The 24,642-nt window shown below is 53.4% G+C and overlaps 2 protein-coding genes across 7 annotated transcripts; both read left to right on the forward strand.

Annotated features, from left to right (window-relative positions):
* Nucleotides 1-1,423: 1,423 nt before the first annotated feature.
* LRRC3C (leucine rich repeat containing 3C) lies at nt 1,424-3,907 on the forward strand. The gene is made up of 2 exons (XM_019810037.2): nt 1,424-1,443; nt 3,077-3,907. The coding sequence occupies exons 1-2, from the start codon at nt 1,424-1,426 to the stop codon at nt 3,876-3,878; spliced, it is 822 nt and encodes a 273-aa protein (XP_019665596.1). The 3' UTR covers nt 3,879-3,907.
* A 1,917-nt stretch (nt 3,908-5,824) lies between these two features.
* Nucleotides 5,825-24,047, forward strand: GSDMA (gasdermin A). Of its 6 annotated transcripts, none has more exons than XM_034640073.1 (12): nt 5,994-6,071; nt 13,267-13,331; nt 14,826-15,044; nt 15,236-15,416; nt 17,423-17,588; nt 18,439-18,535; nt 19,017-19,064; nt 20,436-20,456; nt 21,078-21,232; nt 21,701-21,815; nt 22,884-22,957; nt 23,463-24,047. In XM_034640073.1, exons 3-12 carry the CDS (start codon nt 14,831-14,833, stop codon nt 23,703-23,705), a joined length of 1,314 nt encoding a protein of 437 aa, XP_034495964.1. In that variant the 5' UTR covers nt 5,994-6,071; nt 13,267-13,331; nt 14,826-14,830; the 3' UTR covers nt 23,706-24,047. The 6 variants fall into 6 exon arrangements, with proteins under 6 accessions (XP_019665612.1, XP_034495964.1, XP_011235679.1 ...); XM_019810052.2 differs by having other exon boundaries at nt 6,002-6,071; nt 14,789-15,044; XM_019810053.2 differs by lacking the exon at nt 13,267-13,331 and having other exon boundaries at nt 5,825-6,071; nt 14,789-15,044.
* Nucleotides 24,048-24,642: the final 595 nt, after the last annotated feature.

Consider the following 24,642-nt stretch of genomic DNA (forward strand, 5'->3'; position numbering starts at 1 on the left):
CTTGTTAAAAATAATCTTTCTCTTTCTCTAGCCTCTCCACACATTGCCTGTCTTTATTCAACGTAGTATAAAAGTATTCACAACTTGCCACTTTTTTAGGTCTTCATTTCCTTGCGAGGCTCCTGGGTCACGTAAAGCTTACATAAATGTGTGTGCTTTTCTCCCGTTGGTCTATGTTATGAGCTCAGTTCTCAGGCCCTACTGAAAAGTCCTAAGAGGGAAGAGGGAAAATGTCAGAGTCTGCCACTGCCGCTGTTCCTTATTCTCTGTCTGGGTTTGAAAGCTCCTCGTACACACGTCAGTTCTGGAAGACATCACGGAACGCCTGCGGAGACACGTATCAACACGTCCGTGTCTTCTTCTAGACCAGCAGTTCTCACCTCAGGAGGCCCATGAGAAATGCCTGGTGAGCTTTTGAAAAATACCAGTGCCGAGACCCCAGCCACAGAGAGTTGAATTTCATTGATCTAGGTGAGGAAAAGTCTGTCTCCTTCAATGAGCACTGTTCTTAGAACACGAGGCACACAGGAAATCCTCGTGGAACAGATGAACGAATGGCAGAGAATCTCTGCCCCAGCCTTGTCGACCCCCAGCCTGCAAGATGCACCATCCCCCGGGGTTCCCCCTTCCTCTCCATTCCCTCTCCACTGAGCACTGCCCTCAGCCACCCTCAGTTAACCACAAGTATGCTCCCCTGTCTACACACATCGCCTGCTTCTCCTGCCGCTGCTGGACTGGGCACCCCCGTCCTACTCTCTCTCGGTAGCCGCCCTCGTCTGAGAAGGACATCGCTCTGTCAACAGCCAGGCTTGCTTCTTGTGGCTTATTTAGCTAAACTCCTGCCCAGTGTGAGAGAAGAACCGTGTGAGGGGTAGGATTCCAAATGTTTGCTATTCCACATTCAGCCACAGTCCCAAAATGGACGTCCAAGGATTCAGTGGCAGAGTGCCTAATAAGCAACTAAGAAACAACCCACAGCCAGAGTTTTTGCTTCTCCTGCCCAAGTGTAGACAATGTGTCTTATCTGATTTCTTGGACAAATGTTGAGTCTGAGAAGGGCCCCTGTTGATGTCACAAGAATGAGTCCGTGGTGAATGTCTCCAGAGATGATATCATCCGATATCAGCTTCTGGCCCCCATCACGCTTCTGAAACTGCTTGTTCAGAGGTCACCTTCAGGGCCAGCTTCGTGGGCACGTGGCCCGGGCAGTCCCACAGAGCCCCGGGCCCCACGCTCAGGAGGGCCCTGCGCTTGGTTTTACAAGTTGCTGTTGCCGTCTCGAAATTCTTAGCAGTTTTTGAACAACGGGGCCCTACATTTTCATTTTGCCCTGGGCCCTGAAATTATGTGTCCGCTTCTGGTCACTCATAGTCTCTTACAAAATCCAGCGAGGTTTTCCTTCTTAGCAGGGTCTCCACAGCACATGACATCAGCCTCCTTCGTGCAAGAAAGGAGGTGTCCTGTGATGCCCCACTCCCCAGCTCCCTTTCACTGCATTAGGAGAGGGTGCTGTAACAGGGTTGCTTGGGGTGCAAAGGATGGTTGAGATCAAGAGGCCCTGGGGAACGAGCCCTCCCTGGTTCCCAGATATGAGGGAGACTTAAAAGGACCAACTTGGGAGCCCAGGGCTCCAGCAAATAGAGACAACCACAGTCGGCTCCAACCCACAACAGAAAATCAGCCAGAAAACTTGTAGGTGACCATATCAGACTCCAGACACCTTGAAGAACCCCTTCCAGCTCCTGGAGGGGCCATTCACCAACGGTGCTGACGATAAACGAAAACTGAGCCACAGTGCCCTCTACCAGGCAAGAGCGGCGGGCACCAAAGCTTTGGGAGAGCCAGGAGATGAGGTCTTCTGGAGAAAGACAAGTTTTCCAAGGAAAAGGCTGAGGGAAGTTCATTTACCACGGAAGAAGGTGGCCCAGGGCACAATAGAAGGACAGAGAAGGAGAGTGGGGGAGGGACAGAATTGGGGAGACAGCTGCTGGAGGCAGTGGCTGTGAGATGGGGCCCACCCTAATTCTGCTGCCCCCGCCCCCACCCCAGGCCTGCCAAGCCGGGATCCTTCTGCAGGGCCAGACTCTGGGCAAGTGGCAGAGGTTCTGGAAGGCAGAGTCTCAGCCCTGTCTCAGAGAGCAGGGACAGAAGATGGCCATGTCAAGGCCTTGGGAGGGGAGCCTGGGGCAGAGAAAGGAACTGGGGCCTGGTCTCCCCATGGCAGAGCTCATCAGTGTCCAGGATCTGCCCTGTCTTGGCATCTCCTGGCCAGGCCATGGCTCAGGTATCTGACACCTGGGGCCCGGAGTCACATGCCAGGAAACCGAACACTCTAGGGCCCCAGCCCCCAATTTCCAGCAGCTACGAGCAAACAGGGCTTCTGGAGGAGGAAGCAGGTCTCCAGCTGGGAGACAGACTACTTCCGGGGAGAGGACACAAAGAAGGCTCTCCCACCAACAGGGGTGAGAGGTTGAGAGGAGGAGGGAGAGGATGGGGGAGGAAGAGCAGGGTGGAGAGGACAAAGCTGGGGCAGGCAGAGGGGTTGGTGCTCCAGGAAAAGGGGGAGATGGGCATAGAAAGCAGGCCTTTGTCATCTAGCCTAGCTGAATGCCCTGAAGTCCGACCGCTGGTCTGTCTTCCTTGTCTCCTTCATACGAGTGCCAGCTTGGCCCTCTAGTGCCCACGGGGCCCACCTGGCAGCCACCGAGGTAGGCTGGTAGAAAAAGACTTTATTCCAGTAAGAGAAATTAATACATGGGTGGCAGCAGAGACTGGGAAGCCCCCAGACCCAGAGTGACCAACAGGGCCTTGGACCAAGAGACTTCGTAGATTAGCCTTCCAGAAACAAAGAAATGCTACAAGAACCTTGGACCCGGGGGGATCTTTTGCCCAAAGGGCCTGAAAAAGGAGCCTTAAATCCCAAAGAAGAAGCCAAAGTCACCCAGACCTGAGTGAACCCCCAAAGGAAGGTCCCAGCCCACAGAGCCCCTGTGAAGGACCTCCAGATGACAGAGCTAGCTGTGGGGGATGGAATTCTCTTGACTCATTCTTCCTTTGTGGGGCTTTTCTTCCCCAGCTCCTACTCCACTCCAGGACTATGCCAACCTTTCACCATGCTCCCACCAGCTGGTCACCTGCTGTTTCTCCTGCTGGTGATGGGCACAGGTGGCACGGTACCCAGGCCCTGGGGACCTCCTCGGGGCTGCTACGCGGCCGAAGAAGCTGGTGAACGGACATTCCGTTGCAGCCAGGCGGGCCTGAGCGCTGTGCCCACCGGCATCCCCAATGACACACGCAAGCTCTACCTGGATGCCAACCGGCTGGCATCCGTGCCAGCTGGAGCCTTCCAGCACCTGCCTGTCCTGGAGGAACTGGATCTGTCCCATAACATCCTTGCCCACCTCTCAGGGGCCGCGTTCAGGGGCCTGGCGGGCACGCTGCGCCACCTCGACCTCTCTGCCAACCGGCTGGTCTCGGTGCCCGCAGAGGCCTTCATGGGCCTGCAGATCCAAGTGAATCTGTCTGCCAACCCGTGGCGCTGTGACTGTGCCCTCCAGGAGGTGCTGAGGCTGGTGAGGCTGGCACCAGGCACTGGCACGGGCATCGTGTGTGGCCCCGGCGCCCGCGCAGACCTCGTGGGGCAGGAGTTCCTGCCGCTGGCAGGGGAGGAAGAATTGTGTGGGACGGGGTGGGGCGGCGCCCAGCGGAGCACTGATGTGGCCCTGCTGGTCACCATGGGGGGCTGGCTGGCGCTCGTCGTGGCTTATCTGGCCCACTACGTGTGGCAGAACCGGGAGGAGACCCGGCGTCCCCTCAAGCGAGCCCCGGTGCTGCCCGTGCGCTCCGAGGACTCGTCCACGCTCAGCACGGTGGTCTGACGACCCTGCGGCCCTCTGGCCTACACGTCTCCCCCTCTGCCCGCCCCTCTCCTCTGACCCTCTCTACCTCCTCTGCAGCCCCATCCCATCCCCCAAATTCCACCCCCTTCCTCCTCCGTCTCCCCTAAAAACCCCAATCTCTCTCTCTCAACCAACACCCTCTGTAGTGCCTGGCGTGTTTGGTGCCTACTCTGTGCTCGACTCAGAGACGAGAAGCTCCCAAGTCCACAGTGGTGGACAGGGAATGACAGTAGACTGTACGACAGCCCACGCAGAGGGAGGGGCAGTGGCTCTGGGAACACAGAGGAGGGTGCCTCTGCCTGGCTGAGTGATCTCCAAGCTTCGCTGTGTGGATGTTTGAACTGACTCTTCAAGAATGAGAAGGGCTTTGGGCAGGAGAAGGAGGACCCCGGCTACGAAGTGGTGGGCGAAAGCGAAGAGGATGCAAACAGCTTGGAACGTATGGGCAGCAACGACACATCCCTGGGGGCTGGAGTGGAGGGTGCAGAGAGAGGTGAGGGGAGGGTCCCGGTGGTCTCCTGCTCTCCTCTCTCCACCTCTTCCAAGAAGCTACCCCTCACTTCCTGCCTCTCTCTTGGCCCCAGGCTCCTCTCCCTCTGCCCTCTGTTGGGGAGCCCCCTGGCTTAGGGGACCCTGCTTCTTTTTCCAGAGATGCCCCATCTCTCTGCTCTCTCCTTTATACACGGACAGGCTTTCTGAACCCTTTCCCTGGGGAGAAGAGTGGTTTCCTCTGTGTCTGAGCTGAAGATGGGTCACTGGGTGCTGGAGGGGGATGTGGACTAGCAGGTGTCCCACCCCCAGAATATCACTCGACATCTGAATAAAGTCACTTTTATTAATGCCCCTGATCTCTTCCTTATTGTTCATCTCATGGAATGCATGTGACCTGACAATGTGACTGGAGCTCTTTACAGCCTCTGCCACTGCTTCGGCGATGGGTGCTCCCACTGGGCTGGATGCCAACGCCTCTCTCCCCTTCTACCTTCTGGCTCCTGACACTGGAGTCTATCTGCTAGGGATGCCAGGGCTGATGAATTAATGATGATGGAACCAGAATGGAGGGTGGGAGGAGGCTGGAGGGAGGACAAAGGGGGAGGAGGAAAGGAGGCCAATGCCTAGCATCAGTCATCAGCTGGCAGCATCCAGCCTTCTGGAAGGGGCATGGGAAGCAAAGGGAGAGGGGAGCTCTTCTCCTCTTGGCAATCTGTCTTTTCTCTATGTGGGAGTCTGAGCAGGGGGTACAGAGAAACTAGATGTGCTCAAAGTTAATGAAAGAGTTCCTGGGGTGGTGGAGATCAAGTTGGCCAAAGGAGGGGGGCCCTGTGAGATATCCCTATCATCAAATGGGCTTCTCAAGAGACCAAAGGGGTCAACACACCCCATCCCTTGCCCCCACGTAGGGTGATCCAGCCATGCAGCCTCTGGGGAGGAAATAGCTGTTTTGGGGAAGCTCATGGAAACCCCAATAGAAGCTGAAGACAAAACCACTGAACCAGGGTTCCACCCAGTTTGAGGCAGAGCCTGTGGAAGACGGGGTGGCCACTCAAGGAGAAGCAAAGAGGAGCCCATCGATCCTCCCCAGTCCCTCTGATCCACCCTGACTTCCCTGTCTCCTTTCCAACACCCCCACCCCTCCTCTTGCCATCTCTGAGGCTCCCTCCACCACTCCAAGGTTGATCTCCCTCATATCATCCAGGAAGCTTCAACTTGACTCATCTCAGAAAAACCTGGGACCCCCCCATCCCATCCTCTTTTCTCAGGAGACGTGGGCCTCCCCACTTCCAGGGGCAGGGAAAAGAACTAGGGTGTGGGAAGTTTCAGGCTGCAGTTCAACCTCCACCCCAGCCACACCCTGGCCTGGGGTTTGGAATCTTGGCCCCAACCCTATCGAACCCTCCATCAGTTTCTCCCCTGCCACTGTCTGTCCCTCTCTGCTCACCTACCCATTCCTGAAATCAGTCTAGGGCACATCTCACTGATGCTGGGAAACAGACCATGTAGACCCACGAGAGTGGGAGGCTGGGGAACAGGTGGGGCCCTGAGACTCTGTCATCTATGCCCATCTCTGGAGCCTCATTTGACTTCCTGTCATCCCAAGCAGCAGAAATGGCATCTTTAAGATCTGCAGAGAATCGGTTCCCCCATCTGGACACCTAACACCAATTCCCCGAGGTAAGCTAGGATGGGAAAGGATCCAGGGAGGGAAACTGTGCCTGGAACCCAGGTCAGGATGGGTCCTAGAGCTCTGGGTAGCAGAAGTGATCTACTAGGCCTCCCCTTGGCCCCCTCTGGCTCAAATTCCTTTCCCCCTTGGGATCTAGGGCAGGAGAGGGAAGACAAGGGGGGCAGATGATGGAGGAATGGGGACAGGGCAGGAGAGATGATTCATTGGCTCCTCTCCCCAGGGAGAGACCCCTTCACCCCAGTCAGTTGGGGTCCCTGAGTCCGAAGTTGGTGGGAAAGGGGGCATCAGAAGCCACAGCTTCAGCTCAGTGCGTTACAGGACACGACAGAGCAGAGCCTCCACAGACTTGGAGATGCTCCTGCCCGGAGCCACAATCGCTGAACCCCTAAGCCCTTCCCTCTGCCCCCTGGCCTCTGGGTCGTACTTGCCCACTAGGCAGGCAGGAAGGGGTGGCGTAACCGGTTTCTCCCCCATCCTTCTCTCTACCGGGGACCAAGCATCATGGGACCCGTGTTCTGAGATGCCAAGCAGGCAGCTGGACGATTTCATTTTTGCTGTCTGCTTCTCACACTTCTGGCTGGTACAGATGCACTCTGTCAAAACCAACACTCCCACCGGGCTGTGCGGGAGCCAGGAACCAAGCTGCCAGGAGCCCAGAGAGCCCAGCCGCGTATCTGGTCCACAAGAACCTGGGTGCTCTGGGGCAGGACCCAGCTTGGCATCCACGTGCAGCATCCTGGAGCCAGCGGGCTGTGGGTAGGGGTGGGAGAAGAGAAGTCCCTCACTGAGCCCTCGCACCACCAATTTCTTCCCGCCCTGTGGATCAGAAGCCTGGAACAGCCCCGAGGGAGCTCCCAGTCTGAGGGGGAGAGACATGAACCTAACTCTCAGGGAGCTCCCAGACCAAGGGAAGAAGTAGGATCTTTTTTCTTTGAGGAGCTCTGAACCTGGGGAGACCAAGACCTACCCCCCACGCAGAGACTTGAGCATCTACAAAGCCTCGTTATCTACAAAAGGAAGTGAACAGGGAGCCAGCTGTGGGTACCCAGGAGCTGAGAGAGGTAGTTAAGGAGAACTGGGTGGGGCGCAGCCCCCACCCTTCCTGTCCTGGGCTCACATGCAGACACTTCGAGTGCAACGCTGAGCTCTCCTACAGCGGGAGGGCATATCAGCCTCAAAACCAGAAGCTCCCCAACAGCTTATTCCAAGGGGAGGGCTGCACCTCCCCCATTAGACTAAGAGGAGTTCCGACTACAAACAGTTTCACCTCCTCTTGCTGGGACTTTGTCGCCAGCAACCTCACTGCCTATGAGGAACGGTGTCCCAAACCAGGAAAACAGAAAACCAAGCTGGGTGAGGCCTCGAGCTGCCAAAAGGGATGCCACCACAAGCCCATTCATTCATTCGACATTTATTGAGTTACTACTACATGCCCAGCACTGCAGATACAAAGATGAGGCTTTCCCTCCCAGCTCCACCCTCTGCCCGGTTCCCCTGTCTTCAGCTGTCCCCCACCCACCCACCCCCCGCGTGGGACTCTCCTGCTTCTCTATCGCAGCCACCCATGGTGACGGGGTGTGCCCCCTCACCCTCTGCAGGATCCTCAGTGCCCACCAGAAACTAATGTAAGGAGCTGAGCTCCCGGGCACCCCACACTAGACCTGTCCTGATCGTATTCCCCTGGGGAGGGGTACCTNAGGCGCCGGGGGCGGGGCTTGGGCGGGGCGAGCAGGCTTTGTCAGGCCGGGGGCGGGGTGATAAGGGAGACCCGGAGCGGGCAGGAGTCCTGGGGCCAGACTGCGAGCGCCGGGGGCGGGACCCGGGTGGAGATGATGGGGAGGGGCGGGGCTAAATAGGGCAGAGGCGGGGCTTGGTGCTCTGGGCGGAGCTAAGGGCGGCTAGGGCACGTGTGGGCTCGACGCGGGTGAGGGGCCTGCTTCTCCAGGGAGATCTCAGCGCACTGGAGGGAAGCTTCTTTGAGCTAAGCGAGGGACTGGGTCCCTGCCCTGACGGAGTCTTCTCTCTGAGCGGGGAGAACTCTCCCCGACCTCAGGGACTTCCCTGTAGGAGTACTTAGCTGATCACTTCCCATAATCTCCCAGGTGGATGGGGCCCTGGATCTTAGTGAGCCAGAGATTCTGGGGATCCGAGGGGCAGACTGCAGGAGACTTCTAGTAAACCCAACCCCATACTGGCTGGGTACATGGTCTACCTACTAAGGGCTCTGTATGGTGAGGGTCTGGAGCGGGATTGGGGTCCCTCCCTGATGTGACTGGCAGGTCCCCTGGCTTAGACCCAATGGTACCAAGCCAGGCCTGCTACATAATTTACGGGTGTCAGTGCAAAATGAAAACTACAGGAGTTCTTGCTTAAAATGATTAAGAATTATTACTCCGCTAGCTGTGTCCGTGCAGAACGAGGTCCTTCCTGACGGACAGAACTGGTGAGGGGCCTGCGTTTGCAGGACAGGTATGAGGGGTGACAACTAGGGTAAAACAGAGTTTGAGCACTAGAAGCGTTGCAAGAGCTCATGCAGCTCCACCCCTGCAGTCACAGATGATGTCTCTGGCCCAGAGACAGGAAGGAACTTCTCCAGGGCCACACAGCAGGTTCCTGGCAGAGCTCTCTATGGTATTCAGGTCTCCAGACTCTTAATCTATGCCCATTTCTGCTCAACTCTGGCACTAATGGGCAGAGGAGTTCAAGGGTAGGGGCAGGGGCTGGAATTTAAAATTGTACTGCAGACTACCTCTGAAGCTGGTGGTGCCCCAAATGCAAATCCTCCCATGATATTTATTCTCTGTTGTGCAAATGGGGATGTCCCTGGACTAGAATTTCATCTAGGGGGTGTCCCTGGACTAGAATTTCATCTAGGGGTAGGGCTCTTCTGTCTTCATTTCAAGCTACTCAAGGACTTTCAGGTCAGAGCTGAAGGCGACCTGGGCCCTGGCATACCAGGGGATGGATTCCTCTATACCAGGGAGCACAGTGCCTTGTCACCACTCTGTGCCCTCTATGCCACCGCCTCCATTCTTCAGGTGCTGGCCAAGAACACCTGACTTTCCCTGACCAGGACTAGGGAAAGCAGAGTGGGCCTTTGTATAGACCCAGGGCTGCTGGTGAAATGGAGAGGCACTTTGGCTCCAAGTTCTCTTGGAGGCAGACCTTCAAAGGCTACATCTGGGACCCAGTATCTTTTACAAGGATCTAGGGGCTCTGTCCCATCAAGAGGGGCCTAGCAATCATAGCCAAGGAGGGAAGCTTCTCTTTCATCAACCATGAAGTGGACAGGAGCTCCAACACCTGTTCCAGCTGCATCTTCAGGGGCTCAGGAAGAGCTGGGGTTCTGGGAGGATCAGCTGACAGAGGAGGCATCTCTGGATTTGGGCTGGAACTGGCAGTGGACTCCTTGCCCATACCAGCCTTGTGGGTAGAGGGATTGGCAGTGGAGGGCTGGGGGCAGTGAGGGCCGACGCCTTCAAGTTTGACACACTTCTTGAGTTCTTCAGCACAACTTTGATTTGAATAAGTGTCACAAGACCCTGAACTTGTGACAAGTGTCACAAGACTTGTCTACTCAGCCAAGAGTTTGGAGGTGTCTTGGGCTCCAAGGCTGATTTGGGAATTTGGGAAGAAACCTCAAAGTATTTTAGGGTATAAGAAAGGATTCTGGCAGCGGGGGGGTGGGTGCCTGAGTACCTCAGTCAGTGAAGCATCTGCCTTCGGCCCAGGTCATGATCCCAGGGTCCTGGGATCTAGCCCCGCATCGGGCTCCCTACTCAGTAGGGAGCCTGCTTCTCCCTCTCCCTCTGCCTCTGCCTTCTGCTCATGCTGTCTTGCTTGCTCTCTCTCAAATAAATAAACCTTTAAAAAAAGAAAAGAAAAGAAAAGAAAAGAAAAGAAAAGAAAAGAAAAGAAAAGAAAAGAAAAGAAAAGAAAGAAAGGATTCTGGGGGTTTTATTTTGTTCAGAAAGGAGAATTTATAGAAGTATAGCTCACAGTCTGCAGTCTGCACCCCAAAACTTCCCACCTCCCATGGGAAATATAAAACGCAATGCCCCTGGGGCATGTTCTTCCTGCCCCTCTACCACAGTCAGGCTTCCACTCCGGCCTGTCTTCCCCCCAGCTGATTCACCATGTTTTACTCAGAGAAGGTCTGGCAGTATGTCTGTGCCAGCTTCTTCCCATTCTTGCCAGGATCAGTACCTTACACCCTTCTGAACTCCACTAGCCTACCCCCTCTCTATCCTGTTTGGCCCCTTCCTAAGCAGAAAATCAACAATAATAAAAGGAAAATGGGTAAGGAAATAACAGTCTGTCCCAAAGTCTGCGTGCACTCTATGGGTCAGAAGGACATTCAGGTTCCCAGAGAACAGGTGGCTTCCTCCCCTAGGTCAGCTCCCTTCCCTGATCCCCGTTTTCTAGCAACTACACCCAAATCACAAGCTTGGTGCCCACATTAGAGGTGATTATCGCATTACCTCCCCTGAGTGATCACCAGAGGGAGATAGAGAGCAGAACCCGCCACCTACAAGGCACCATGCACCACCCAGCCTCCTGTTTTCAGTAAGTCGCTTTTAACTGACCTAAAGAGTTCTTACAAATTAGTCTAAATTAAATAACTTCCAGCACAATTTAAATTATATCCCAGATTCCCCTGATTGTAAACCAAGACACTGAGGAGAAGGAGCCTCGGGACTCTAAAGGGATTCTCTGGCCTATCCCCAAGACTCCTAGATAGGGGGACTGGAGAAGTGACAAAAAGACAGGGTATCCTGGATGGGTGGAAGGAGCAGCACAGTGACAAGGCTGACATGGATGTTTTTCTTCCAAAAGCACAGGATCTTCAACTTGGCTGACCCCGCAATCCCTTATTTCTTCTTTGCCTCGAACCTTCAAAGCCTTCTTGGAACGCCATTAGGCAGTGTGGGGAATGGTGCAATGGGACAGAGTTGGGATGGGGTGGCATAAGGAGAACGAGGACAGGCCTGGTAGAGTCCAGAGTGAATGAAAGAAGGCAACCGAAAGGAAAGGAGCAAAACTTCCAGGTCCGAGGAGAGAAAGCTGGCTACAAGGACTTTCGAGGTCTTCAGAGAGAGCAGATACACATGTGGCTTCTCAAAATCACCGTCTCCAGGTCTTTGGAGGATGGCCTGGACTGGAAACGTGGGCCTGTAGCCAGTGGAAAGAGGGTAGACGCCAGCGGGAAACTCCCAAAAGTCTCACTGAGGCAATGGTGGGCCAGTGGGAGGGTGGAGAGGGGGGCCACCTTCTCTAGAGCTGATTAAAGGATGAGAGAGTGCACAGCCCAGGATGATGAGCTGGTTGACAGTGGCATCGCATCAAAGCACTGATTAAGAGATACAGAAAGGACGAGACAGGTAGAGATGGAACGAATACAGCACATACACCTATTTCTGCATACCTGCGCCCATGTGACAGGGGCCGAATGACTAACGACAGCCTTCCCACACGTCCAAGCCCTTGGCTGGAGCTATTGGAGGAGGAAGTACTAGACAGTCACACAGGAAGGGCCTGGGGGATAGGAAGGAAGCTGATAGAGGTCAGGGACCAGACCCCGGGAGGTTTTGTTTTATGACATAGAGAAGAGAGATCTGGGAGCATCTGTCATATTGAAGGACACTTTGGAGGCAAAGGTTTAATTCGGGTTTTAGGAAGTTGTGCCGAGCATGGGGTGGTCTGATCTCGGCATTCACCACCAGCCCCTCAGAAAACCTCCAGGGAAGACCTAACTGCTCTTCATCTCATGGTTTCTTCTTCAGAAAGAGAGAAGGGGGGCGGGGGGGGGCTGGGTGGCTCAGACGGTTGAGCATCTGCCTTCGGTTCAGGTCATGATCCTAGGGTCCTGGGATTGAGCCCGGCAGGGCTCCCTGCTCAACGGGGAGTCTGCTTCTCCCTCTCCTTCTGCCTCTCCCCAGGCTTGTGCTCTCTCTCTTGCTCACTCTGTCTCAAATAAATAAATAAAATCTTTAAAAAAAAAAATAGAAAAAGAGAGAGAATGGAGTGGGGAGAGGACAGAGGGAGAAGGAGGGAGGAGAATCCTAAGCAAGCTGCACGGCCAGCACGGAGCCCAATGCGGGGCTCAATCTCACCACCCTGAGATCATGACCTGAGCTGAAATCAAGAGTCAAACACTTAATCAATTGAGCCACCCAGGCGCCCCTCTTCCCGGTTTTCAAGGCTGCATTTCCTTTTCGATGAGTGGTACTGAGGAGAGCCTCAAAGTTCGAGCACGAAGACAGATTCAGGCGACATAGGCGTATACGGATAGATAGATATCCCAACACTATAGGAGTCTTGCTTGGAAATGTCTTGATTTGTCATCTAGAAACCCAACCTTGTGCATAAAGCCCCCTTAAAATTCCCGCCAGGCACGGACTTCAGAACAACTCCCAAGGCAGACAGGCCCATTAGCCTCGCCACTCACTCCGCTTGGCCTCTGTGTGCGCGTGTCTGTGTGGGCACAACAGTACAAGAAGAGGCGGCGCGCTGAGCGGGACACGACAGAAAGCCACTTGGTGTGTGTCTGTCTCTGCCTACAAGGACATATGCGGCAAGCGGGGCCATTGATATTTCTTTGTGGCTAAAACAAAGGGAGAGAGGGAGGAAGGGATGGGCAGACAGACCAGCAGAAAGATGAAGGACAATGTTTCAGCCGTTCTGCTTTCTGCTGGAATCTGTAGACACACAGGATTTCTTATCCCCTTATCATGCCCACAAGGTCTCGTCATGAATCCTAGATGCTTCCTAATGACCCCAATGATGACAGAACAGAGATGCCTTCCCTCATGACACGTCGACGTGCACACACACACCCCTCCCACTGCCTCTGTTGCCCCTCTCCCAAAACTGTCTTCCTTCCTCTCCACTAAGCCCATCAAGCCAACCTTCGGTGGCCACCTCTCCCTGGTCTGGCTTGCTCCGCCCACGCTAGCACCTGCCTGGCAGCTCCCCGCCCCCTCAGCCCTCAGGAGGCCAGGGCCCAGGGCCTGGGGCAGGGCACGCGTGGAACAGGTTGATGCTGTTCTCCTGGAAGTGGAGCAGGAGAGGGGTGGGGTCACCAGGGCAGGCGGGGTCCCTGGAAGCCTACATCCTTGCCTCCAGAGAGGCATAAAGCAGTAGCCCGTCCCCGTGAGGGACAGTAGCTCTCTCAACCTACAGACTGCGTGAGTCCTGGGCCCTTATCCCAGATCCGGCCGCTGCACGGGACCCGGAACTGCTTTCTGGTAAGAGCTTGATGACAGCAGGGGAGGAGGGGGTGTTCTAGGGATGAACAAGAACATGGGTGGGAGGAGACGGGCCTAGGAGTCCCCTAGAGCCCAGGGGAGTAGGTATCTTCGTAAGCCTCGAGGGGAGAAGAGAGAAGGGGTCCTGTGAGCACCTCTCAGGGAGGGAAGAGACAGAAGTCACCTGATCCCTTCCCACGGGCCTCTACCTGGCCCCCCGAGGTTGTCCTGTCACATCCTGGCCCATCAGGGAATGAGGGGTGCAAAAGGCACCTTGAAGCCATGTGATTGGCAGGGGGCCCATGCGCCTGTGTGTGTGGCTCCCGCTTCCCTGACTTTGTGAGGCGCCCACGGGGGCGGCAAGACAGTTCCAGACTAGCTGGTGTATCCTCTCCCACCCACGGCTGTGCCAGCTGGCCACCCAGCCAAAGCACTTGGACTCGAACCTCAAAGGCTATGAAGTTCAGGCTCTTGCAGACCCCACAGTCTCCAGGGCCCTCTCCCCCCAGTATATGTCTCCCAGGGCCACGTTCATTCATTCATCTCTTCATTCATTCTTTCCACACACATTTGCCCGTCTCCCGGCTTGCACCGGGCCCTGTGCTCAGTGCTGACGCTGCAGAGATGACTCAGACCCATTTCCTGCCCTCTGGGAGGCCACAGTCGAGTAGGCGAGAGTCAGGTGAACAGATCATAACAACATGAGCCACATGAGGCCGCAGGTGTTTCGGAAGGGCATGTACCAAGTGCTCTGGGGACACAGGGTAGAGTCACACCAGCTGCCCGAAGGGGAGTGACAAGGGAGTCACAAAAGAGGTGACCCAAATTGAATCTTAGAGGATGACTAGGGATTCTCTAGCTTGGGAGGGAGTGTATTACAAGCAGAGGGAGCCGAGGCAAAGATTGAAATGCCCGGGTGTATTGGGTGGCACCGAGGGAAGTGGGTCTACTCAGAGCCAGGAGCCAGGAGGTGGGCACAAGGGAAGTACAGCGTACAGGGAAGTGACCCCCACCCAAAGAAAGGGCAACTGGGGCAGGCAAGCCATATCTGCCTGCTCAGGCCCTTGGCACCAGCGGGGGCTGCCCGCCTCCCTGGCCTCCCTGGTCCCAGCCGTCAGAGCTCTCTGGGGAAGACAAGGTGGGCAGAGCTGTGTGACAGGAGCTATGCTTCCCTCATGAACGAAATGCTCCAGCCAGGCTGCAAGTCCGTGAGCAACATGAATGAGGGCTGAGCAAAGAGCCCTTGACCGGGAAGGCCTGGCTTCTCGAACCAGCCATGTGGCTTCGGGCAAGTTGTCTCAGCTCTCGGGGCTGTGTGTCCTCATGCCACAGTGGAGACTCCTGTGGCTGCTTTCACCTCTGACACGCCGAGAGTCCAGGCGTCTTGAAAGGCACCCCCTCCCCCAGAGCCAGGTGCTGTCTCTCTGTGAGGCCCTTACCATGTCCTGGTCCCCCAGGTTGTCACTGTCCTGTCTCTCACCCCCACCCCCACGGAAAAAATGACCATCTTTGAAAATGTCACCCGAGCCCTGGCCAGACAGCTAAACCCCAGAGGGGACCTGACACCCCTCGACAGCCTCATAGACTTCAAGCGCTTCCACCCCTTCTGCCTGGTGCTGCGGAAGAGAAAGAGCACACTCTTCTGGGGCGCCCGGTACGTCCGCACCGACTACACTCTCCTGGATGTGCTCGAAGCCGGCAGCTCGCCTTCAGGTCAGTGCCGGCGTGGGGTTGGGTCCTGAGGGCTGGGGGCCAGGCCCTGGCCTGCGAGGAGGAGCCCAAAGCTCCCTCTGCCCAGATGTGGTTTGGTGTCACGTAGCCCACAGTTGTCCCAGGAGGCAGGGGAAGTCGGGGATGCCTCTCAGCCTGGCCCCTGTCGTCTTCTCGCCTTCTCGCTCCTGCAGACCCAACAGACTCCGGCAACTTTAGCTTTAAGAATATGCTGGATGCCCGAGTGGAGGGAGAGGTGGATGTGCCTAGGACAGTCAAGGTGACGGGGACTGCCGGGCTGTCCAGGAGCAGTACCCTGGAGGTCCAGACACTCAGTGTGGCTCCTAAGGCTCTGGAGACCTTGCACCAGGACAGGTGAGAGTGGCAGGGCTGGGGCGCTCCCAGGATGGGGTGGGCGGTACTGGGAAATGGTGCTTTGGGCCCTGAGTTAAAGGACAGGACCCTCACACTGACCTTCCCCTATGAGGTCATCACAGGGGAGCTCTTAAAGATGACCATTCTAGGGGCGCCTGGGGGCTCAGTCAGTGAAGCGTCTGCCTTCGGCTCAGGTTGTGATCCCGGAGTCCTGGGATGGAACCCTGCATCCAGCTCCCTGCTCAGTGGGGAGTCTGCTTCTCCCTCTCCCCCTGCTGCTCCCCCTGGTTGTGCTTACTCGCTCTCTCTCTCTCTGTCAAATAAATAAATAAATAAAATCTTTAAAAAAAAAAAAAAAGATGACCATTCTATCCCATGAGTACATCTGGGCCATCCCCTAACCACTCCCCCCATCTTTCCACTACTTCCAGTACCACTCCCCTGCTCGCTCTCTCACTCGCTCTCTCTCTCTCTCTCTCTCTCTCTCTCACACACACACACACACACACACACACACACGAGAAAGAGCATGTTTACATTAACTTGCTGTGTGACCTTGGAAAAGTCACTTCTCCTCTCAGGACCTCAGTTTTCTTTCCTGAAAAACGACATGGTTCCTTGAAAATCTCTAGGGTTCCTTCCTGAACTATGACTCTATAAAAGGGAAAGGGTCTTATCTGCTCCCCACTGATGCTTGGGCACAGGGTTCTCTTCCCATAAATCAAGCCACCTGCCCAGTCCCATACATACACCAGACAGCCCTGGGGAATGCTGCCCCCGCAGCACAAAGGGTGTGGCAGATGCCATGTCGATGCTGGGCACCTCAGATGTTGGGCTTGCCAGGGGAACCCACTTTTAAGTTGTTAAGTAGTGGTTGAAAGAAGGGAGGCAGGAAGGCTCCCCCCACCCTCTGCCAACATGGGGCCCAATCCCACAACCCTGAGATCACGACCCGAGCCAAAACCAACCGAATGAGCCACCCAGGCGCCCCAACTATATCACATTTTAAAAGAAAAATTTTAAGGCAGCTGGAAATGAGGGCCCAGAGCTCAGGAGAGAAGTCAAGGTGAAGATCCCTGTGGGGTGGTCGGCCATATAAAGACTGAAAACTATAGGAATGGGGTGCGGGGAGGGGATGTTCAAGGAAGTCCAGACAGCAGAGAACTGAGAACAGAATCTTAGAGAACGTAAAATTTTAAGGAACCAAAGAAACTAGCACAGAAGACACAGAATGGATAGGAATTAGAAGGCTGAAAGCGGGGAGCAGAAGCATGGTGGCACAGAGGGACTGGAAGCCAGGAGCCCGGCCTGGGCCAGGAGGGTCAGTGCAGAGTGACAGAATGTGTATTTGGTGGGTGTGAGGTCGTCGGGATTTCAGTCGAGGAGTGGAAATAGAAGCCAAATGATAAAGAATTTAGGAGTGGACAGTGAGGAAGGAAAGACAGTGCATGTGGGCGCATCTTTCAAGATACTTGCCAATGAAGCGAAGGAAAGACACAGAATGGTAATTTGAAGGAGTGGCAAGATCAAAGAACGCGTTTCTGTATGCCAGCAAGTGGGGAGGAGGAAGTGATGTTAACAGCAAGAGAGAGGGTAAGAGATGGGAACAAGGGGCCCCAGGAGAGATGAACAGGACTAAGAACAGGGAGGAGGAAAGAGAGGGGAAGGCATCCCGAGGCAAAGGCAAAAGGGGGTAAGAGATACCACGGGGCCCTGTTCCGGGCCAGGAGCCATGCCAGATGATTTCCTAGTTTTGCTCTCAGCACCCCTGGAGGGAGGTGTCATTATCCTCATTTTATAGATGGGGCACCCCAGACTCAGAGTGGCTGCCTTGCCAGGAGGTGGGAGATCTGGGCTTCAGCCTCGGTCTCTTACTCCAGAGTCCTCACGCCTCTCCCTAATGCCACCAGGCCTAGCTCCTGTGAATGACCGAGGGAAAGAGGAACGCATGATGACCCAGGTGGGGAGAGGTTCTGACCCATCCCTTCATGTATCTCCTGCCCCAGGAAGCTGTCAGCCGAGCACCCATTCCTGAAGGAGATGCGAGACCGAGGGGAGAACCTGTATGTGGTCATGGAGGTGGTGGAGACCGTGCAGGAGGTCACTCTGGAGAGAGCCGGCAAGGCCGAGGGCTGCTTCTCCCTCCCATTCTTCGCCCCACTGGGGCTACAGGTTTGGTTCGCGCACACACGCGCGCGCACACACACACATACACACACACACACACACACTTACGTTTAGCCTCTCCTCAGAAGCCGCATTAACACATTAACTTTGCCCGATCGGTGCCTACCCAGGATACTGAAAATGACCCACTCCTTCTTCCTGCTTTTCAAGATTCAGGCCCCTGTCGGCCAGACACAAGTCCTCTCTGTGGTCAAGAGTGCCCCGTGTGGGCAGATCCCTGTGCCAGATGCCACAGGGAGCCATCAAGGAAGGGGAAACTCATAGTCGTGGGTGACCCCTTCTGGTGTTCCCTGTGTACAGGAGAGACATCCCTGCTCTCAGAAAGTTCTCGGTCTCATGGAGGAGACACACAGGTTAAAGCCCCGAGAACACAGGCTCGGAGGATTCGATCTAGATAAGTAATGCTCTACATACCTAAATCTAGTTTGCATAAATATTCAAGGGGTGAGTTGGAACTGAGTAGGGTTAGTCATGGAAGGCTTCCGGGAGGAGATGAGCATGGGCCAGAGGGCAAAGAGGAAGAAGGAATGGGGCCTGTGGACACTCTCAGGTGGGATGGAGATGCCCAGGCAGGTGATGGAGCGGGTCCACCCAGTTCCTTCATCTGTCTGAACCAGGAAGAGAGATACACATTGTTAGAGGGATGATGCAGAAGGGCTTCGAAGTGCATTCCATGGAGTCCAGACCGGACGGAAAGAGAGTCAGGGACATGAATGTAGGGTTTTCCACTTCTTATCTCCCCAGAGGTGCTCAGGCCTGCCCCTCCACATGCCCCTCCCTCACCCCATGTCTCAGAATCTCTGCAGGTTCATAAATCCTCATTGTCTGATCCTAGGGATCCATAAACCACAAGGAGGCCGTAACCATCCCCAAGGGCTGCATCCTGGCCTTTCGAGTGAGACAACTGATGGTCAAAGGCAAAGATGAGTGGGGTGAGCAGACACTGGCATGTTCTCCCCTCAAGACAAGAGTTACCCTCATTAGCATCCTGGTCCCCTCTGGTGGCAAGCCTGGGAATGAGTGCTGGAATGTACTACACTGCGGCCCAGATGCCAGGGACCGAACTGCTGGGGCTGCTCTGGAGAGGGAGTGAAGGAACCCCTGGGCACTGTGTTAGCTGGGGGAAGGGGACACAGAGATGAATAACCACAGCTTCTGCTCTCGAGATGTCCGTGGCCAACGGAGGAAACAGACCCAGATACCGGCACTAGGATGCAAGGCAGAAATAGTGTTGAACTCGGGTTTACAGACGAAGAAAAGAGTTTTCAGCAACAGAGGTGGAGCAGGAGATGAGGTGGGGCATGTGGGGACAGGGAGCTAGCCCTTAACAGAGCACATGGACTTGAGAAGAGAGAAGGGAAGGTGGGCGGCTGCTAAGGGTTTTCCTGCTCTCGCCTCTCTTGCACCTTACAGATATTCCACACATCTGCAATGATAACATGCAGACCTTCCCTCCTGGAGGTGAGTGAAATTGCTTCCCCCATCTTTTGCCCAACGCTGACATTAGCTGCTAAAATCCTGCACCCTCTAATAGCATATACCCTAATCCCTCAAGGATCCCCTTTTGTTTCCCAAGTCCCTTTATAAAAATATCTGTCCTCAACTTGAGGAAAGGCAGACAGAAGCACATAAATACTGCCCTAGAGAGACAAAGAAGCAGAAAGAGACCAGAAGTCAGAAGCAGAAGCAGAAATAAGACTCAGAGATACTGTGTGTTCCCAAAGTGGGGGGGGGGGTGAGCTAACATAATCTCCGTGTGTTTTTATAATGATCTCTGATAAAGCTGCCTTGACATCCGCTCTAGATAAAAAGGCACAAATAGGTTTTATGCTGACATAGGTACATTGTTTCTGTCTTCAGAAAAGCCAGAGGAGAAGTTCACCCGTAAGTGTTTTCTCCCGTTTCTTTTTTTTTTTAAGATTGATTGATTGATTGATTGATTGATTGATTTTAGAGTGAGAGAGCGAGCACAAGTGAGAGGGGCAGGGAGAGGGAGAGAGACTATCAAGCAGAGCCCGATGTGGGGCTCCATCCCACGACCCTGAGATCAGGACCAGAGCCAAAACCAAGAGTGCCTAACCCACTGCGCTACCCAGGAGCCCGTTTCCGCTCCTTTCACTGCAACTTTCTTGATGCAGAATTTTATTTATCTATTTATTTTACGGATTTTATGTATTCACTTGAGAGTGAGCAAGAGAGAAAGAGAGCACGAGCAGGGGGGAGGAGCAGAGGGAGAAGGAGAAACAGACTTCCCACTGAGCAGGGAGCTCAATGCGGGCTCAGTCTCACCACCCTGAGATCTTGACCTGAGCCAAAACCAAGAGTTCGATGCTTAACCGAGGTGCCCCTCGACACAGAATTTTAAAACTCCAATCTTTTCCTCCTCTTCCCTGAAAGACTGACGGGGGACATGGAAGAGCAGATCTCAGCAAACAACAGTCCTCAACACATGGCAGAAATTCCAATAGCTTAGGGAAAAGTGGTGGCAGGGGGAAGTCTTTGGACAGGGCACCCAGGTGGTCTGTCCTGGAGGGCCTCCTTAGCTGTAACCTGTCCCACGCACATCTGCTGCTCTGCTCCCCAGCATCCGGGATGGTTGAGTCACTGAGTCACAGTGATGCCAACTCAATCAATCCAGGAGCCCCTTTTCACGTTGCATCAGCTTCTCTCCTGCCCCATTCCTGCCTCCTATGAATGGAGCAAGTGTAGCCTTAAGATACCTGGGATATCCCGGGATAGGATGTATTTCCTAACCCCCATTAATGTTTCATCCCCTGGGCATGGCTGCTGTTTTGGAGGGGTACATTCTTGTCTTTTCTTTTCCCCCCTCAGGTATCCTGGCATCTGAGGCTGGTAAGGAATTTTCTGAGTATCTCCCAAGACTTTGGCATGAAGGCAGTGGAGTGGAGGGAGGGAAAGACAAATGCAGAGTCCCAGGTCCGGGCGATTGGAGCCACTTCCAGGAGCTTCCAGAAGCTACTTTCCTGGACATATTCTTAGGATGCTGGGCCCCTAGAGGGTCAGGCCAAGATTCCAGCTAACCCTGATCCACCCATATCCTTCATAAAGACCCACCCATCCTAGCCTTCACTCAGTCACCAAAGTCCTTCTTCTTTGTCGAATAACTCATAAGAAGGGGAAATAGACTCACCTTCTCAACTTTAAGCTGGAGTCTTAGAGAAAGGGAAGTCAATTGTCTACTGTCACAGGATGGGGCTTGGGAGCCTGGGGAAAATCAATTGCCCACTTAGATGATAATATGGGTCCTGGTCCACCTCTTTGCCCTAGACTGTCCCCCACAACACCTCAAGTCAGGGCTTGTGGAAACTTCATAATCACATTTCCTGGCCAAGAAGAAAGAGAGGCCAGGCTCAGGCTGGGAGCAGAACACAGGGACCTCGGCCCCTGAGGGGGCTGAATGGGAAGGCTGCCAGATGGAGGGCTCTTGGCTTACCATGTTCACTGTCTCAACAGGGGAGGAACATGAAGACTTCAAGACACTAAAAGAAGAAGTTCAAAGAGAGATCCAAGAAGTGAAAAAGCTAAGCCGGGTAGGGCAAAGCTCCCTGCTCACCTCCCTCAGCAAACTTCTCGGAAAGAAAAAAGAGCTACAGGACCTGGAGCTCACGGTGAGGTCCCAGAGGAAGGTTGTTGGTGGATGTGTGCGTGGGTGTCACAACTGGCAGGGGATCTGACACGACAGAAGGGGGTCAGCGGCTGGGAGATAGTGGGTGTCTTCCTTGAGACTGACCAGGTGCCCCCCAGCCTGCCCGCTACCACTGCCCTCCTCGTGCCTCTGGAAAAGGGCACACAGGACAGACTCCCTCAAAGCACCTGCTCCTTGATGACGGACAGAGGTAGGCAGCAGGCCAGCGGGGCCCTTTCTTGGAAAGGGAACTGGAACCTTTCCTTCCCAGAATTCAAGGCTCAGGGAACAAGAAATCTAGGAGCCCAGTACTTTTCAGAACTTGACACCTTGAAAAAGAAACAAGGAAATGAGAGATAGTTAACACATCTCAAGGGACTATGACGTGCCAGGCATTGTGCTGGGCCCCTTACCCATGTTATCTTAAATAGTTGCCCACCTTTCCCCACAGCTTGAAGGGGCTCTAGACAAAGGACATGAAGTGACCCTGGAGGCACTCCCTAAAGATGTCTTGGTATCAAAGGAAGCTATGGGTGGCATCCTCTATTTCCTCAGAGCCCTAACAGGTAAGTAGAGAATAAGGTCTTCATTTATAAACCTATTCAGTGATAGGAATGAATCACTGGATGAATTCCCAGATATATGAAAGAATGAATGAATGAATGCACGCGTGCATGCCAGGCAAATTATACCACAGTTAAAGTAGTTTATATTTACAGAAATTGGTTATAGGGCCACCTAGCTGGCTCAGTTGGTAGAACAAGCAACCAAGGGGTTGTGAGTTCAAGCCCCACATTGGAAACAGAAATTGCCTTAATAAAATAAAATAACAAAAAATTTTTTAAAAAATTGTTTACCTTCCTAAGAATTCATCTGGGCACCTTGGATAACCTGAGAAGGTGGCTGAGTCTTGCTAATAGAGATTGGGAAGTAACCCTAGTTTTACCAGCCACATATTTCAAATTTCTACATAGAGTTAAGTTCATTATTTTTTTAAAAGATTATTTTATTTATTTATTTGAGAGAGAGAGAGCAGAGTGAGAGAGAACAGGAGTGGGAGGGTTCAGAGGGAGAGGGAGAAGCAGGCTCCCGGCTGAGCAGGAAGCCTGACTTGGGGCTCTATCCCAGGACCCCGGGATCATGACCTGAGCCACCCAGGTGCCCCGAAGCTCATCACTTGTGTACGGAAATTTGTTAGCTTTAATTTCAGAGCGTAACACCTTCTCATCTTGCCATGAATTCTCTTCTTCCCTCTGCATGAAACATTGCCCCCCTTAGAAAAACTCTCTGGTCCTTCAGGAGTAAGCTGAGATGTCTGTCCCCTTAAAAAGCTTGCCCTCAAATGCCAGGTCCTAAGTAAACCCCTCAGCTTTCGCTCCCTTAACACCCTGTGCTGTCCCTGCACACGGCTTTGTCTTCTCCACTAGCCTGCAAGTTCCCTGAGTCAAGGGGTAGGATGTCTACCTGACACCCCCAGCAAAGGTGCCTACAGCTTAGAGAGGCTTTCAACCTGGGATCACTGTGTGGATTAATTAATGCTGAAATTCTGGAAGTGTATCTCTTTGGAGTCTCGAGCCCCCTTTGCACCAGCACCATACATCTATGTCTCTGCTTTTTTTTTTTTTCCCCTCCAGAGCTAAGTGAAGCCCAACAGAAGCTGCTGATAAAATCGATGGAGAAAAAGATTCTACCTGTGCAGCTAAGGCTGGTGAGAGAAAACAGCAGGTGCCGGGGAGAGTCTGGGGGGGAGTCAGCTGGGAAGATACAGACTTAGCCTAACGACAGACTGTCCTGGAGAGCCTCTGTCGCAGGGCAGGGGCGCGTGCCCAGGGCTCATGTGTCTCCGTGCTCTCCCTTGTATGCTATTTCGCAACCAGAGGTAGAAAAGTGGATTTCTGGGCAGTTATCTGGGTTTTTCAGCTTTGAGAAGACAGAAAACCCTGGCTTTGCTAATTCACAGCCAGATGATATGAGCAAATCTTTTCATGTTTCTGAGTCTGTCTCAATTCACTCCTCTGTAAAACAGGGCTTAAAAAAAAAAAAAGTGCTGCCCACCATACAGGGTAGTTAGTTAAAAGGCCCACATGGAGTTATAATGTAATAAAAGGAGTTATAATAAGAGAAAAGTAGCCCTCTTCGTGGTTTTTATGAGTTAGGAGAAAGGAGGACAGGTTTCCAGTTCTTTCTTTTCATGCTATTTTGGTTCCTTGCAGGTGGAGAGCACAATGGAACAGAATTTCCTACAGGATAAAGAGGGTGTTTTCCCCCTGCAGCCTGACCTGCTCTCCTCCCTTGGGGAAGAGGAACTGACCCTCACAGAGGCCCTAGTGGGGCTGAGTGGCCTCGAAGTGCAGCGATCGGGCCCCCAGTACACGTGGGACCCAGACACCCTCCCCCGCCTCTGTGCCCTTTACGCTGGCCTCTCCCTCCTGCAGCTGCTGACCAAGGCCTCCTAACTTGCTTTTTCCACCTGCTTCCTGCCTCCTAGTGCCTTCCCAACCTCACTGTGCTGCGATCTTAACACACTAGGCTGGAGATGATGGAAGCCCTAGCTGATCGCCCAAGATAAGCAATTTCCACTTGTCCAGCTCTACCTCTCCCACTACCTCTTCAGCTCCACAACCTATCTGCTGGTGCTTAAAGCCTTTAAAAGTGGAAAAGTTCAAATTTTAAAACTATGAACCATTTCAGCAAAACCAAAAAAAAATTAATTTCCTCTCCTAATTCCTCCTGCTTATGCTTCCACAAATCAATTTTTACTGGAATTTATGGAAAATATTATTTTGCTTTGGATGAAATGTCTTTTGGTGTTTTTCTTAACTTCTGCCAGAAAAAAAAAATAGACCATCATACTACATATAGCTCATGTTTACATGAGTACTATTATACTGTCCACGGGCCAGCTGGAAAACGCCCAGAGAACTCTGAGGGTGTAGAATGTAGAATCCAGATTCTAAAGTGAGAAGATCATCAAAGCAGCTTGTCTTCAAAGAGGAGGGTTCAGGGTCCCCTGGACTGGGGTTGAGGGACTGGGACAGGCTTATTTGTGGTACAACCCAAAACAAGAGTAAGACAACTTTCAAATATATCAAAAAGAAAATGCAGATAAATCTTCAAAAAAAAAATTTACCCAAGAATAAGACTGACCCATAACTTTTAAAAAAGAAATTGTGATATGATCTTATTTCACCTTTCCCTCTTCTATCCTCAATCCTGGGTGGTTGTGGGAGGAGGTAACGTGGGCTTGCCATATGGACCCGCGAATATGGATATTGCAATGTTATAAAACTAGTGGGTTCATACCATCCTTCTCTGCCTAAAGCTGGGTTTTAACACCTTTCGCCAATTTCTTTTAAAGTATTTTTATGGATGGAATACTTTCTCCAAGGTTTT

Source organism: Ailuropoda melanoleuca, chromosome 13 (genome assembly GCF_002007445.2).
Source record: "Ailuropoda melanoleuca isolate Jingjing chromosome 13, ASM200744v2, whole genome shotgun sequence".
Lineage (NCBI taxonomy): Eukaryota > Metazoa > Chordata > Mammalia > Carnivora > Ursidae > Ailuropoda > Ailuropoda melanoleuca.